This window comes from Arachis hypogaea, chromosome 17, assembly GCF_003086295.3.
Source record: "Arachis hypogaea cultivar Tifrunner chromosome 17, arahy.Tifrunner.gnm2.J5K5, whole genome shotgun sequence".
Lineage (NCBI taxonomy): Eukaryota > Viridiplantae > Streptophyta > Magnoliopsida > Fabales > Fabaceae > Arachis > Arachis hypogaea.
In genome coordinates, this window is record NC_092052.1 from 8464278 (window position 1) to 8480991 (window position 16714).

A 16714-nucleotide genomic window follows, 5' to 3' on the forward strand; every position below is an offset into this window, starting at 1 on the left:
GGGTCATCCAAGTAATAAAACCTTACGCGAGTAAGGGTCGATCTCACGGAGATTGTTGGCTTGAAGAAAGCTATGGTCATCTTGTAAATCTTAGTCAGGCGGATTCAATTGGTTATGAGTTTTGATAATTGAAAGATAAATAAAACGTAAATTAAAATAAAGATACTTATGTAATTCATTGGTGGAAATTTCAGATAAGCGTTTGGAGATGCTTTGTTGCTTCTGAACCTCTGCTTTCCTATTGTCTTCATCCAATCATGCGTGCTCCCTTCCATGGCAAGCTGTATGTTGGTGGATCAACGTTGTCAATGGCTACCATCCGTCCTCTCAGTGAAAATGGTCCAGGTACGGTTTCTGTACGGCTAATCAACTGTCGGATCTCTCGTCTCGGATGAAAAATACCAGGCACAGCTACCGCACGGCTAATCATCTGTCGGTTCTCACTTGTGTCATAATAGGATCTCTCTATCCTTTTGCACACTGTCACTACGCCCAACATTCGTGAGTTTGAAGCTCGTCACAGTCATCCCATCCCAGATCCTACTCGGAATACCACAGACAAGGTTTAGACTTTTCATATCTCAGGAATGTTGCCAATTGGTTCTAGCCTGTACCACGAAAGTTCTAATCTTACGGATTCGAATGCTCTGTTGTCAGGAGAGGCAAGTCAAATCCGTGGATCAGAGACCCATGAGATTATACTCTGGCTGTCGTCCAATGACTACGTTGAACATCATGTAGACCGCTTGTGATTGTCAGGCACACGGATCTTAGCTAAGCGAGTAACGAAGATAGTGGGTGATTGTCATAGGTCACCCCTTCATTCTGACTTAACTGAATTAAGTACGAGAGTATATCTTGGAGAAGAAGTAAGCGTGAATTGAAAGAGAAACAATAGTACTTGCATTAATTCATGAAGAACAGCAGAGCTCTGTACCTTAATCTATAAGGTGTAGAAACTCCACCGTAGTAAATACATAAGAGAAAAAGGTCTAGGCATGGCCGAATGGCCAGCCTCCCAAATGTAACATAAAAGTGAAAAGAGGTTCACCCCCCTCCTTTACAATAGTAAAAAGTGCTATTTATACTAAACTAGTTACTAAGGATTACAGAAAATAAGTAACTAAGTGCAGATAGTGCAAAAATCCACTTCCGGGGCCCACTTGGTGTGTGCTTGGGATGAGCATTGAGCTTTACACGTGCATAGGCCTTTTCTAGAGTTAAATGCCAGCTTGGATGCCAGTTTGGGCGTTTAACTCCAGTTTTGGTGCCAACTCCGGTGTTTTACGCCAGAAAAGGGTCTCTGACTGGCGTTTAACGCCAGTTTGGGCCATTAAATCTCGGGCAAAGTATGGATAATTATACATTGCTGGAAAGCCCAAGATGTTAGCTTTCCATCCCAATTGAGAATGCACCAATTGGACTTCTGTAGCTCCAGAAAAACGCGTTTGAGTGTAGGGAGGTCAGAATCCAACGGCATCTGCAGTCCTTTCTCAGCCTCTGAATCAGATTTTCGCTTAGGTCCCTCAATTTCAGTCAGAAAATACCTGAAATTATAGAAAAATACACAAACTTATAGTAAAGTTCAGAAATGTGATTTTTGCATAAAAAATATAAAAATATACTAAAAAGTAACTAAAACATATTAAAAACTATGTAAAAACAATGCAAAAAAGCGTATAAATTATCCGCTCATCACAACTCCAAACTTAAATTGTTGCTTGTCCCCAAGCAACTAAAAATAAAATAGGATAAAAAGAAGAGAAAATACAATAAATTTCAAAATATCAATGAAGATTAGTTCCAATTAGATGAGCGGGACTAGTAGCTTTTTGCTTCTGAACAGTTTTGGCATCTCACTTTATCCTTTGAAGTTCAGAATGATTGGCATCCATAGGAACTCAGAATTCAGATAGTGTTATTGATTCTCCTAGTTTAGTATGTTGATTCTTGAACACAACTACTTTATGAGTCTTGGTTGTGACCCTTAGCATTTTGTTTTCCAGTATTACCACCAGATACATAAATATCACAGACACATAACTGGGTGAACCTTTTCAGATTGTGACTCAGCTTTGCTAGAGTCCCCAGTTAGAGGTGCCCAGAGTTCTTAAGCACACTCTTTTTACTTTGGATCACGACTTTTACCACTCAGTCTCAAGCTTTTCACTTGGACCTTCATGACACAAGCACATGGTTAGGGACAGCTTGATTTAGCCGCTTAGGCCAGGATTTTATTCCTTTGGGTCCTCCTATCCATTAATGCTCAAAGCCTTCGATCCTTTTTACCCTTGCCTTTTAGTTTAAAGGGTTATTGGCTTTTTGCTCTTGCCTTTTGGTTTAAAGAGCTATTGGCTTTTTCTCCTTGCTTTTTCTTTTTCTTTATTTTTTGACATTTTTTTTCGCAAGCTTTGTGTTTTTCACTGCTTTTTCTTGCTTCAAGAATCAATTTTATGATTTTTCAGATTATCAATAACATTTCTCTTTTTTCATTATTCTTTCAAGAGCCAACAATTTTAACATTCATAAACTTTACTATAAAAAATATGCACTGTTCAAGCATTCATTCCAAAAACAAAAAGTATTGCCACCACATCAAAATAATTAAACTATTTTCAAGATAGAATTCAAAATTCATGTACTTCTTTTTCTTTTTCAGAAAATATTTTTTATTTAAGAAAGGTGAAAGATTCATGGAACATTCATAACTTTAAGACATAAACACTAAACACTAATGATCATGTAATGAAGACACAAACATAGTCAAAACATAAAGCATAAAAACCAAAAACAGAAAAGAAAATAAACAAGGAGATTAAAGAACGGGTCCACGTTAGTGATGGTGGCTTCTTCTTCCTCTTGAAGAACCAATGGAGTTCTTGAGCTCCTCTATGTCTCTTCCTTGCCTTTGTTGCTCCTCTCTCATGGCCTTTTGGTCCTCTCTGATTTCATGGAGGATGATGGAGTGCTCTTGGTGCTCCACTCTTAGTTGCTCCATGTTGGAACTCAATTCTCCTAAAGAGGTGTTGAGTTGCTCCCAATAGTTGTGTGGAGGGAAATGCATCCCTTGAGGCATCTCAGGGATTTCTTGATGAGGGACTTCCTCATGCTCTTGTTGAGGTCCATGAGTGGGCTCTCTTGTTTGCTCCATCCTCTTTCTAGTGATGGGCTTTTGAGATGAATCTCTCCATCTCCCATGTCTCAGAGTTGAAAGCAACTGCCTTCCCTTTCCTCTTCCTAGAGGTTTCTCTGGCCTTAGGTGCCATTAATGGTTATGGAAAAAAAAGCAGAGCTTTTTCCCACACCAAACTTAAAAGGGTTGCTCGTCCTCGAGCAAAAGAAGAAAGAAAGGAGGAGAAGAAAAAGAAATGGAGGAGATAGATGGGTGTTTTAAATTCGGCCAAGGGAGGGGTATTTATAGTGTAAGAGAGAGAGGGAATTCATGTAAGAAGGGGTTGGGTTTGGGAGGGAAATGTTTTGAATTTGAATGGTGAGGTAGGTGGGGTTTTATGATGGGTTTTTGGGGAATAGTAGATGGATGTGAGTGGTGAAGAGATTATGGGGAAGAGGGTAGGACTTGATAGGTGAATGGTGTTTGGGGAATAGGTGTTAATGTGATTGGTCAAGGGTAATTGGGGAAGAGTGTTATGGAAAGGTGTGAAGAGGAGAGAGAGTGAGTTGGGGTAGGTGGGGATCCTGTGGGGTCCACAGATCCTGAGGTGTCAAGGAATTCTGGTCCCTGCACTTTTCTGGCGTTTAACCGCCCCTGGATAGCCCTTTCTGGCATTTAACGCCAGCTCTGCTGCCTTTTCTGGCGTTAAACGCCAGGCTGATGCCCCTTTTTGGCGTTTAACGCCAGCCAGACACCCTTTTTTAGCATTAAACGCCAGTCTGTCTGCCAATTCTGGCGTTTAACGCACATAATGCTGCCAGACTGGGCGTTAAACGCCCATTCTGCTATCCTTACTGGCGTTCAAACGACAGTAAGCCTATCCTCCAGGGTGTGCTATTTTTTATGCTGTTTTTTTTTTGTTTGATTCCGTTTTAATTCTGCAGCTGTTTTTGTGACTCCACATGATCATCAACCTAAAGAAAACATAACATGGCAATGAAAAACAAATGTCTATAAAAAATAAATATAATTAAATAACATTAGATTGCCTCCCAATAAGCGCTTCTTTAATGTCAATAGCTTGATAGTGAGCTCTTAGAGAGCTTCACAGACACTCAGAGCGTGATGGTGGCCTCCCAACACCAAACTTAGAGTTTGAATGTGGGGGCTCTGCTTGACTCTGTATTGAGAGAAGCTTTTCATGCTTCCTCTCCATGGTTACAGAAGAAGATCCTTGAGCCTTAAACACAAGGTAGTTGATAAACCACTATTTTATGGTTTATCTTGTGCCCAATTGAGTGGATTTTATCAACTCTTACCCACTTATTCATACTATTTGCATGGTTTTACATTTACCTTCCTAATTATGTGCTTTGATTGAAAACATGCTTCTTTGACCTTAAGTTCCCTATGTTTAATCCTCTCTTATTACCATTAGATGACTTGATATGTGTGTTAAGTGATTTCAGAGTTTACAGGGCAGGAATGGCTCAGAGGAGGGAAAGGAAGCATGCAAAAGTGGAAGAAATACAAGAAGTTGGAGAAATTGCTAAGCTGTCCAGCCTGACCTCTTCGCACTCAAACAGCTATAACTTTAGCTACAGAGGTCCAAACGACGCGGTTTCAGTTGCGTTGGAAAGCTAACATCCGGGGTTTCGATTTGATATATAATATGCCATAGTTTCCCTGACGCTAGGCGACGCGAACACGTGCTCCACGCGGACACATTGCAATGGCAAAAATTAGCGTGGCAGATTTCTTCTCCAGCGATTTCTGGGCTGTTTTCGACCTAGTTTGCGGCCCAGAAAACACAGATTAGAGGCTATAAAGTGGGAGAATCCATTCATTCATAATCAGACTCTCCAATTAGTTACTATTCATGATTTAGATGTAGTTTTGAGGGAGAGGTTCTCTCCTCTCTCTTTTAGGATTTAGATTTAGGATTTTATTCGCTTTCAGGATTATCTCTTTCTATCAGGTTCAACATTCCTTTTTATTTATCTTTTCAATTTAATTTATGAATTCTTCTATGTTACAGATTACTCTTTTGAATTAATGTTATTTGAGGTATTTCAGTTTACAATTATTTCTTTTATTTATATCGCTGTTGCTTTCCATCTGAAGACATTTTTATTCCGGTAGATTTACTTTTCCCTTTTGGTCTTGGTTAAGAAATCAGTAACTTAGGAGTTATCAAACTCAAACATGATTGATAATTGTTATCTTTGCTAATTGAATTGAACTTCAATAATCCCAATCTTTCCTTAGGGATTAACTAGGATTTGAGGATCTAACTAATTAGTCACTTGACTTTTCTTTACTTTAAGTAAAGACTAACTGAGTGGAATTAAGATTCAATCTCATCATCATTGATAAGGATAACTAGGATAGGACTTCTAATTTCTCATACCTTGCCAAAAGTTTATTTTATAGTTATTTATTTATTTTATTTGTCATTTAACATACTAGTTCCTTACTTTCAAAACCCCCAATTTACAAAACTCATAACCAATAATAAGAACATACCTCCCTGCAATTCTTTGAGAAGACGACCCGATGTTTAAATACTCGGTTATCAATTTTAAAGGGGTTTGTTACTTGTGACAACCAAAACATTTGTAAGAAAGGTTGATTGCTTGGTTTAGTAACTATACTTGCAACCTGAGTTTACTATAACTTCTAAACCATCAATCTTCAGTTCTTTCAAAATGGCGCCGTTGCCGGAGAATTGCAAACGTGTACCTTATTATTGGTTATTGTAAATATTTACTTTTTGCTTGTTTATTTGTTTTTATTAAAAAAATTTTCAGATTTTTATTTTAAAATTTTTATCTTATCTTATCTTATTTCAAAAATCAAATTTCAAATTTCAAATTTTCAAATTTAATTTTCAAATTCAAAATTTAAATAACCTTTTAATTTAAAAATTGTTTTTATTTTCGTTTTTAATTTTTATTCACTATTATGAGTTCTCACCCCTCTCGCTTTGAGTTTGGTTCCAATGTTGTTGCAAGGAATGAAAATTATAACAGGAACATGCATCAAGGTCAAAATAATCAGAGATGGAAGGAGCCACGAGGATCTGATCAACCCTTCCGGCAGCAACACCTTCCACAATACCACAGACAAAGACCATCCTACAATGCATGCCAAAACAATAGATATGGTGGACCCCCATCATATACCTATGACCCACCTCCTCAACACAACTCTGGACCACCATACTCACAAGTCCCTTACCACCATATAACCCTAATCCGTATCCACCACACCAACCACCTTATGAGCCATATGAACCATATATAGAACCACCCCAATTCCAACCCAATTACTCCCAAGAACCACCACCTCAATATTTGCCATCTCCATATCCATCAATCCAAGAGCACTATGATCCTACTTATGATAGCCGAGCGCAACAAGAATCAAGGGATCGTCTCACGGAAACATGTACAAAACTTCAAGCAACCCTTCGCCAACTGGATCAAGCGATAAATCGATTACCTTCCCGATGTTCGGACACTCAAGGAACCCCCATGGCTTCATGTGGACAATCTAATAAAGAACGTAGCATGAAGAAGACATTAGAAACTCCAGTGGACAATACGGAGCATGACTTTGTACTGGAACAAGTGGAGGAAGCTATAATTATTGAAGAGGAAGAAGTGGTTGCAGACTTAGGAGATGCTGAACCTCCATGGGAAAGTCAGGTTATAGAACCTCCTTCCAAGGCGATTGAAATTGATGTTGAGGAGGGTGTACAACCTCCAAAGCATATCATAGTTGAAGACTTAGAAGAGATTGGTCAGGAGATGGAGATTAAAGAAGAAAAAGAACTACTTCCCATGCCCTTGGTAAGTAATCAAGAAGACATTGAATTGGAAGAAAGCTACCAAGAGGAAGAGGTTGAAATTAAAGAAGTTTGCAAAGAGGTGGAAGTGGTCAAAGAAGAACACAAAGGAGTGGAGCTTGCAAGATCATTAGAAACCCCTCCCCCTAAGTTGCCATCATCCTTCACAACATTCAAGTGGGTAAAATTCATATCCCTTAGCTTTCTAATTCCACTTGAATATGGGCTACTGGAGACGGATGGTCAACTTAGAGCTCTTTGTGGCATTAAGAGTAAGAGGAAGACGGTCAGTGGTAAGAATTGTCCTGCAAGATTAATTATGGTTGGAAGCTTTAAGTTTAAACGCAAAGGTTGGTATAGAGCTCAATTGAATGGGTCTAGGAAGTTGTTTGGACGCTTCACTGAGAATTCTAAAGCTGAACCACCCGTATGGAATTATGATAATCAACTTGAAGACGGGTGTAGAAACAAGATTTGGGATCCCGGAGGCCATTGGAATTGCAAACATTGGTGGAGATTCCTGGATGAGTTCAAGCACAAGCCACCATAACAGGAAGCTCACCAAATGTCCAACTTAAGGACTTTAACTAAAAGTGCTAGGTGGGAGACAACCGACCGTGGTATGATCGTTCCTTTTTCATTTTTATTTAGTTTTATTTGTTCTCGAGTTTTATTTTATTTTATTGTATTGAACCTGGAGTTTTGCATAACATTCATATTAGCATTGCATTCTGCATACTGCATTATTAAAAAAAAAAAGAAGCACGCACGCGACGCGGCAGCGTCACTGACGCGTCCGCGTCGCCAGTGCACTGGGAAGAAAAAAATCGAACAGAGAGTCACGCGATAGCGTGGCTGGAGGCGTGCCTTTGGCACAAATTGATCCATGCGACTGCATCGCTGACGCGTCCGCGTCATGTGGAAACTTTGGCCTCCCACGCGACCGCGTCACCCACGCGGCCGCGTGACATGAAAATCGACGTGAAAAGGGTGCATAGCCGAAAGTTATGCTGGAGTGGTGCTGGACTGGTGCTGAACGCCCAGCTTTACCACACGGACGCATGGCTTACGCGTCCGCGTCACATCCCTGTCATGACCACTCACGCGATCGCGTCAACCACTCGACCGCGTCACCCTGATATTTGGCAATAATGCATTTTGAACAGAGAGTTGTGCGAGCGCGAGGCTACCCTCGCGCCAGTAGCACAAAATGCGTCACGCGTCCGCGTCGATTAATTTAAGCGCAAGTCGCGCGACCGCGTCCCCCACGCGTCCGCGTCGCTTGCGCCGCACAGCTTATCCAGATCAGCCAATTATCTTATCTTTTCTTCCCCAATCCTAATTTCTTCTATCTTTTCTTCTTTCTTCTTTCTTTCTTACTTTATTTCTTTCCCTTCTCATTCTTCTTATCTTTTATTTTATTTTATTTATTTGTATACTTTCATTCATTGCATTTTAATTTTGTATATTTTAATTTTCTAAATTTATTATTTTACCATTGGTGTTCAAATATTCTTATTCAACTGTTATATCTTTTCTGGTATTATCTTCGTGCTTATGACTTGTTTTATTCTGATTGGGTAACATTATTTAAATCAATGCCAATCTTTTATGATACTTGTACTTCTCTTGCATTGATATGAACTTATACTATCTTGCATTACCCACATTTTCCTCTCTTTTGTTGCAAATTTTGCACCACTAGTATGCCATGTGCTTATATTATTTTCTCACGTACATGTTGAAGCTTCCATGTAAATGAGACCCTTATCATTTGGCATTAACCCAACCATACTTCATTTATTTTCTTATCTTTATTATTGGGTTACCTTTCTTCCCTTTTTCTTTCAAGATGACCACTAGGAAGAGAACCGGAAGACGTTTACATGGGGAGACAGACAAGTCCATCTACAAAATCTTCGGAGAAAAGCGCCAGTTGGAATAGCCCGTCCACCTGCACATCTTAGCATGCACCAAGGACGGTGCAATCTTTAAGTGTGGGGAGGTCGATACCAACTTCCATGGGTTAGTCACTTCATATTTTAGCACCAATGTTTAATTTTCTTTGTTAAATTAGTTGTTGCATTTGCATATTTGTTTGATTTTATGCATCTAGTTACTACTTGGTTAAAGTAATAAAATTCTTTTAAGACCCTATCTTTGAAAAATTTCAGTAATTTAAATTGAAAAATTTTTTGTGTTAAAACTTGTTTGAAGTTGTATTTGGAACATGGTTTTTGAGCCAAAGAACACACAACCTGTGAGATTTTGAGCTTATTTACATGGTTACATTATTTAACCATAAATTTTTATTCTTGTGTATTTTCTTTACTATAATTGCAACCTTTGCTTTGTTCTATTCTATATGTCCAATATTTAGTGTATTTACATGCTTGCATATGATTGAGGCCATTATTTAATTTTTACTCACTTATCCCAAATAAGCCTACCCTTTCAATTACCTTTGTTTGCCACCTTGAGCCTTTTTAATTCCATTTATTCTATATTTTACAACATCACTAGCCTTAACCAGAAAAACAAATTAAAAACCCCAATTGAATCTTTGGTTAGCTTAAGATAGAGATTGTGCATCAACTAAGTGTGGGAAAATTGTGGGAACATAGGTTAATAAGGGAATGTATTATGTTTCTAATTTATTTGAATATTGAGAATTTGGGAACCTACTCATGAAAAACCAAAATAGAAAAAATAATAGAAAATCCATGTGCATTGATAAGTTATGTTTATTTCTCTACAAAAAAAAAAAAGAGAAAAATCCAAAAATATTCAATAAATAAGTAAATAAATAAGGGGACAAAATTACCCCAATGCTAAGTTAATAAAAAGATCAATGCACATGTGATAAAAGTAAAGAAATATCAAAATTTTGGTACATGAGTATGGGAATCATATAAAAGTGGGAATTATGGGTAGCTAGGAATGATTCTAAAGTTATATAGAGTATATGTATGTTAGGTAAAAGCTTAGGTTAATTAAAGATTCAATTTATAAAGCTCACTTGGCCATACACATACCCTTACCTTCACCTCAGCCCCATTACAACCCTGAAAAGACCTCATGATATTTGCATTGGTGTACTAAATATTTGTTGATTGGTTAGATGAAGAACAAAGTTTAGAAAGCAGGATCAGGGAAGAGTAGAGTGATTAACCCTAGATACTTGAGGGATTAGAGTGATATGCACTACCAGTAAGGGTTCAATGCTTAATTCTATGTTTCCTGCTTTCATGAGCTATCTTCTTACAAGTTTACTTGCTTTTTATTGTATGATTTGAATTATTGAAATCTGATTTATGTTTATCTTGAAGAGCTTATTTACTTTTAACCATGTAGGTAGAAACATTCTGCATATAGTTGCATTCATATAAGATAGGTTGCATTTCGTACATTCTACCATTCCTCTTCACTCATTTATAGCTTCTCTTGAGCTTAGCATGAGGACATGCTACTGTTTAAGTGTGGGGAGGTTGATAAACCACTATTTTATGGTTTATCTTGTGCCCAATTGAGTGGATTTTATCAACTCTTACCCACTTATTCATACTATTTGCATGGTTTTACATTTGCCTTCCTAATTATGTGCTTTGATTAAAAACATGCTTCTTTGACCTTAAGTTCCCTATGTTTAATCCTCTCTTATTACCATTAGATGCCTTGATATGTGTGTTAAGTGATTTCAGAGTTTACAGGGCAGGAATGGCTCAGAGGAGGGAAAGGAAGCATGCAAAAGTGGAAGGAATAGAAGAAGTTGGAGAAATTGCTAAGCTGTCCAGCCTGACCTCTTCGCACTCAAACGGCTATAACTTTAGCTACAGAGGTCCAAACAATGCGGTTTTAGTTGCGTTGGAAAGCTAACGTCTGGGGCTTCGATTTGATATATAATATGCCATAGTTGCCCTAACGCTAGGCAACGCGAATGCGTGCTCCACGCGGACGCGTCGCAGTGACAAAAATCAGCGTGGCAGATTTCTTCTCCAGCGATTTCTGGGCTGTTTTCGATCCAGTTTGCGGCCCAAAAAATACAGATTAGAGGCTATAAAGTGGGAGAATCCATTCATTCATAATCAGACTCTCCAATTAGTTACTATTTATGATTTAGATGTAGTTTTGAGGGAGAGGTTCTCTCCTCTCTCTTTTAGGATTTAGATTTAGATGTAGTTGCTATAGTGCTTTTGTAGATTAACATCAGACTCTTAGCTTTTGTGTTTTCAGAAACCCTAGAAAAATTGGAGTTCGAAGGTGGCATGGAACCATCACCATCAATGCAATACAATCTGCGATCTCGTGGTCGTATAATCGGCAACCGCCTTTTGAGGTTACGCCAAGGAGTTCCAGTCTATAATCATCACCACTCATGGTTGTTACTTATTACAAGCTTCATGCTTTCTCTTCTAATTATTATTTCTTTACTTAATTATCATTCCTGCCAAATTAGTGATATATTGTTTTTTTTCTTTATGTTTTTCCTTTACAAATCAATCTTGCTTGCAATCAAAGTCAAAAGCCTTATAGGCCCTCCGTTAAAAAAGTGTGAGTAAACTTGAAACTCTTTTTTCTTCCAATTATGATAATATTAATACTTTTTCTTGCAAATAAATCTTGTTTATTCACCAAAGACAAAAGCCTTGTGGACCCTCAATACTTAGAGGCACTGATGAGGAACTAGGGTGAGTCAAACTTAAATTCTTTTTTTGTAATAATAATTTATATCAGTTTATATGTATTTCTCTCTCTCACAAATCCATTTATAAATTTGTCCCTGGCAAATCTATTTTGTTTGAAGAAATCAAAGGCCACATCATTGTAAGATTAGAAAAGAGTAAGTGCACTTGAACTCTCTTTTTATTTATTTTTGTTTCACAAATGATATGTTTTGCAGTATAACAATTTGTTATTTACCCCTCATTTTTTTTTCCTAAAAATTCGGAACTCCTACAGACAACGGAGACAAAGTAGATTACGTTTTATGGAGAAGTATCGGCCTTATCCATTTGTGGCAATGCAACACTACAACAGAATGCTAAAAGAGGTTAATTAACTTCTCTGTCATTGTCTGTTGGTTTTCTTTAGTTATGTTACTTTTATGTCAGAAAAAATTCGTTGCTGTTATTTGTTATTTAGGGAGAACAATACTAAGTTGGTTAATGTTACGTTTGTCCAAGGATGTTTTGGACTTCCAATAGTCCATAAAAACTTTTCAAAATGATTAAAATATCTATATATCCTTATTCAATGTGATATTAAATTTTTCAGTTGTCAACCTTTTTCATCTCTTCTTTCACGAACCCAGTTCTCCCCCATCCCTTCTGCCCTCTCCCACCGAACAATACCATCACTTACCCGAAAACCCTGCCTTACACCACTGCATGTTCACCACTTCTGATTTATCTTTTTAAGCTCTCACTATTATTTGTGTTGGATCTGTTGTCCTTTTTCCTCTGTCAACTGAAAGTGTATCTGCATGAACTTTCGTTGTTGAACCTGTATGAAAATCTGCAACGTAGTTGCTCTAGTAAGGGTTTTGTGAGTTAAATTCATGTGTGGTTTTGTGAAGAAAATTAGGGATTTGGGTAGGAGTGAGGGTTTGCCTGAAGGTGATGTTGATGGTGGTGAATTGGAATTGGAATTTGATTTTGATTGGTGTAAGAAGGTTGTTGGGGTTTTGAAAGGTGAGGTTTTGGAAAATGAGGTTAATAGTAACGGGGAGTGTGAGGTTTATGATTTTGAGGAGGTACATGAACGGGAGAGTGCTGTGGACTGTGGAGATAGAGGGAATTGTGGATCTTGAGGACAATGCTGGGAAGGTGCCTTTGAGGAAGAAGGCGGTGATTGCAGTAGAGGCAACGAAGAGTAATGAAAATGGAAAACTGAATGAACAAATAGTAATGGTGATTGAAGTTGTTATTAGGGCTAATTTAGAGAGTAGGTATATAATCGTCATTGTAATATTAATAGTTTTAAAGTGTTTCTATGGCCTTGCAAGTTTTCAACTATGGGTTTATTGCTATTGCTAAAAATTGCAGAATGCAATATGCAATATGAAGCCATCAAAATGTGCTTTATATAATCCTAGAATTTTACACTTCTTGAACCGATGGTTCGCAGAAGTAAGCAAATAATCATTATGAATGTTTGATACTGTAATTCATTCACTGATTTGGGATTGAGAGTAGGGAGAGACAGGGACGTAGGCAAATTTAAAAGAAACAAGGGATAAAATGGAGTTTTCCAATGCTGTTTATTACAAGATTTCCTTTAGTTTTGTTTGTTACTTTGATTTTTAAAAATTCTGTTGCAATTATTTGTTTTTCAGGAAGAACAGTACAAAGTTTATGATCGTGGAGATGGGATTATGTCGGCTTACAAAAAAGTTGGTGTTTTTCATCAACTGCACATTTTGGGGGTGCCAAAATCTTTTGAATACATGCAGAACTCATTGGATGATGATGTTCCTGTTAAGCACTTTTATGCCCGGATCCATCAAGCACCCAAAAGGAATACTCATGTAGATTACTGTGAGCCTTTTGAAGGAGAAGGACCTCCATGAAAAGGTATTTTTTCTGATATTTTTTACTTTACCTATAGAAATTATCAAACCCTCTGACTTTCACTTTTTGGGGGTATATTGTAGGTCTTGATATTACCCGAGTCGTTCCCTTGTGCTGTAAATTTTGTGGTCTTGCAAATGGGCGTGCTATCAAGTCAAGATCATTAGAATTGAGGTCTTATTTTATTATTATCTTTTAAATCGTGTGTGTGTGTAACATTATAATGACTGCTCTCTTTTTATTTTGACATTGAAGCGAGCAAGCTAAAGCTAATGGAGAAGATTCGGATTCAGACTACTCGGAGTGAGAATCATTTTATGGTTTCCTTTTTTTTATCATGTCTATCCCATGCATATAATATGTGGTGGATGGTGTTTGATTTACTATGTTGCTTGTCTTTGTATGTTTTGTGTAGTGGTTATTTGGACCCTGATCCCCCTAAAAAAGAAATCAGAGGAGCATTAGCAGAATCTAGGAGAAGGCGTTGAACCTACCTTAGAAGACTTTAAGGACCAACGTCCGATCTTGAAAGCACTTCAGGTTATAATGCCAAAATCTCAAGTCGGCACACTCATCTTTATCTTTACAGGCCTTAGACTTCTTGAATATTCTATTATATTTTTTCTTTTATGTAGAATTCGACTTTTTTTAGTGCGGTCTTCTTTATTTTTAGTATTGAGAATTCTCTTTTAAGACTCCATGAACAATTAATGAAAACCTTCATATTCATACCAGAACCACAATGATTCAAAAAAAAAACTTTTGATGTCCAAAAATTTTCTGCATAAGAATTACTAAATTATCACTTATTCAAGAATGAAAGAAGAAATCAAGACATTTTTTTCTTTGATAAAAAAGAGACAAATAGTGGTAATTTAGGCCGAAAGTATCAAATTTTTAATTATTTTAACTTGTGTATTTTCTAAAATAAAAATTTATTAATATTTGATTTCGATGTGAAAATATTAATTATGAATCATAATTTTAATATTTGTCGGTGTAGAAGACAATATCTGCAGAAATGCAGTGTATGCTCTTTTATTGTGCCAAGTAAGTATGCTAGGGAAGATTAGTAACATTCCGAAATTTAGTTGAGATTTAGATGGGTTAGCTAAAGTAAGGTGGTAGCAAGTGAGTATGTTAGGAAAGATTAGCATCATTTTCAAATCTAATTGAGGTTTTGGAGGTAAATAAGCGGAGATGGTAGTGGGCCTATGTCTGTTACGTTTTTCTTTTCTGATTATTAACAGGAGAAAACAATTAGGCTTAGTTATAGGGACTTTGCGTCTTTACAACAATATGGTATTGCATGAAATCTTGGTATATATGTCCCCCAAAAACCGTTTAATTTAATTAATTTACTCAATTGACCTAATTATTTTTGGTATAATGAGACGAAACAAAACAAATTTATATAATGGGAATCATATCCCACTAGAGACGGTGAGACCTTCAAGTTATATGCTTGTATTAAGAAAATGATTAAAATATATTGGAGTTATCAAAATTAAAAATACATCTAGAAAGTAATCCAAGACTAACATCCTATGTGTATGTTTGAGCGTTATTATTTTGTTAAAAAAAAATCTTTTTTCAATGAAAAAAAGATCTTTTTTTATTTTTTAACGTGTTTGGCAAATTTCTAATAGTAAAAGTAAAAGCACTAGTAAAATAAAAAAAGATCTTTTTTTGAGAAGCTGTAATTTACATCTTATTTTAAAAGATCTTTTTTCCTTAAAAAAAAGATGTTTTTCATGTAATAAATAAACAAAAAAGTACTTTTATATTGTTATACCCAAACATAATTGATTGATAAAAAGACTTTTTTACATGAGATATCCAAACATAAAATTACTTTTACTTCTCTATAAGATCTTTTAAAAAAAGATAACTCGAAAAAAGATCTTTTCTTAAACAAGCCCTATATAATATACTAATAATTTTCTTCTAATTAATTAATTTATTTATTCTCTCTCCTCACTTATTCCAAATATGATTAAAATAGTATTAATTAATAAAAATAAATATATAATAGTGAAAAAAGTAATCTGTCATATTAATTTACTTACGAAACTTATTTGTGAAAAAATAAAGTTTTAACAATTGATAATAATTATTTAAAAATAGAGAAAATATTATTTATTAGATTTGAAATTTATTTTAATTTTTGAAAATACAATCTCTAATATTCACAGTAAATTGTTTATTATTTCAAAGAATATTCAATAAAAATAAAGAGGTTTGCTCTAATACAAAAATAAATATAAAGAACATAATAATCTAAATAATATTTTTTATTATCACAAAATAAGAAACTCGATTCACTTCTCACACTTGTCAGTTGTCAAGTTGCTTCACCATTTGAATTTGCATGAAATTTTTATTACCACCGAGAAAATACTAGGAATAGATGCCCTTTCATCTTTCCCACAACAAAAAATGCCCTTGATAGCTGTATTTTTAACTAACAATAATTCAAGAAAAAACTAAGAAGCTGAAACATTATTTCTTGTGTTCTATTCTTATATTTCGTATTTGCTAAAATTTTAAACAGTGATTTCCAAGCTTTAGCTATTCAAAGTATTAAATTTCTACAATTTAATAAAATTTGCTTAGCACTATGATAAAATAAAGTTGTTAAAATTCTAAGTATCACGTGTATGATTTTTTGTAATTCGAGGCAATTACTTTTTGTAATTCACATATAATAGAAATAGTTTTTATGTCATTATTATTTGCTTAGAACAATAATGATTGAAGTTAAATATTCTTGAAATTTACTAAATCCAATTCAATTCGATCTAACCATGCTTAGTTTTTAAATTTTATATATTTTACTTATTATATATAGAAGAGGTTGACGAAGGAGATTACTTTGCTTTCTAACATTGTCACGAAGCTCATGAAAATATCTCTAAAGTGAAAATTTTCTTTTGTTTTATTTAAGGATTGAGTTGATCTTGTGTATTTGTGAGAATTGATTTAAGAGAAAAAGATAAATAGGTCCTTGATCTTTTGTCGGACATTTTCGTCTCTAACTATTGAAAAATACTTTTAAATTTCTGACCTTTACAAAATTTGGACGAATCAGTCCCTCTATTCAAATGCCTCCGTTAAACCCAACGAAAAAAATTGACGTGCTAAAAATTGCAGAATGCAAAATGCAATATGAAATGGTCAAAA

The 16714-nt window shown here is 35.8% G+C and overlaps 1 protein-coding gene across 1 annotated transcript; it reads left to right on the plus strand.

Moving 5' to 3' along the window:
* The first annotated feature begins 11176 nt into the window (after positions 1 to 11176).
* On the plus strand, positions 11177 to 14290 carry LOC112765154 (uncharacterized). The gene is made up of 9 exons (XM_072223503.1): positions 11177 to 11340; positions 11481 to 11513; positions 11600 to 11650; positions 11767 to 11802; positions 11922 to 12012; positions 13297 to 13534; positions 13615 to 13705; positions 13787 to 13834; positions 13947 to 14290. The coding sequence occupies exons 1-6, from the start codon at positions 11228 to 11230 to the stop codon at positions 13528 to 13530; spliced, it is 558 nt and encodes a 185-aa protein (XP_072079604.1). The 5' UTR covers positions 11177 to 11227; the 3' UTR covers positions 13531 to 13534; positions 13615 to 13705; positions 13787 to 13834; positions 13947 to 14290.
* Positions 14291 to 16714: the final 2424 nt, after the last annotated feature.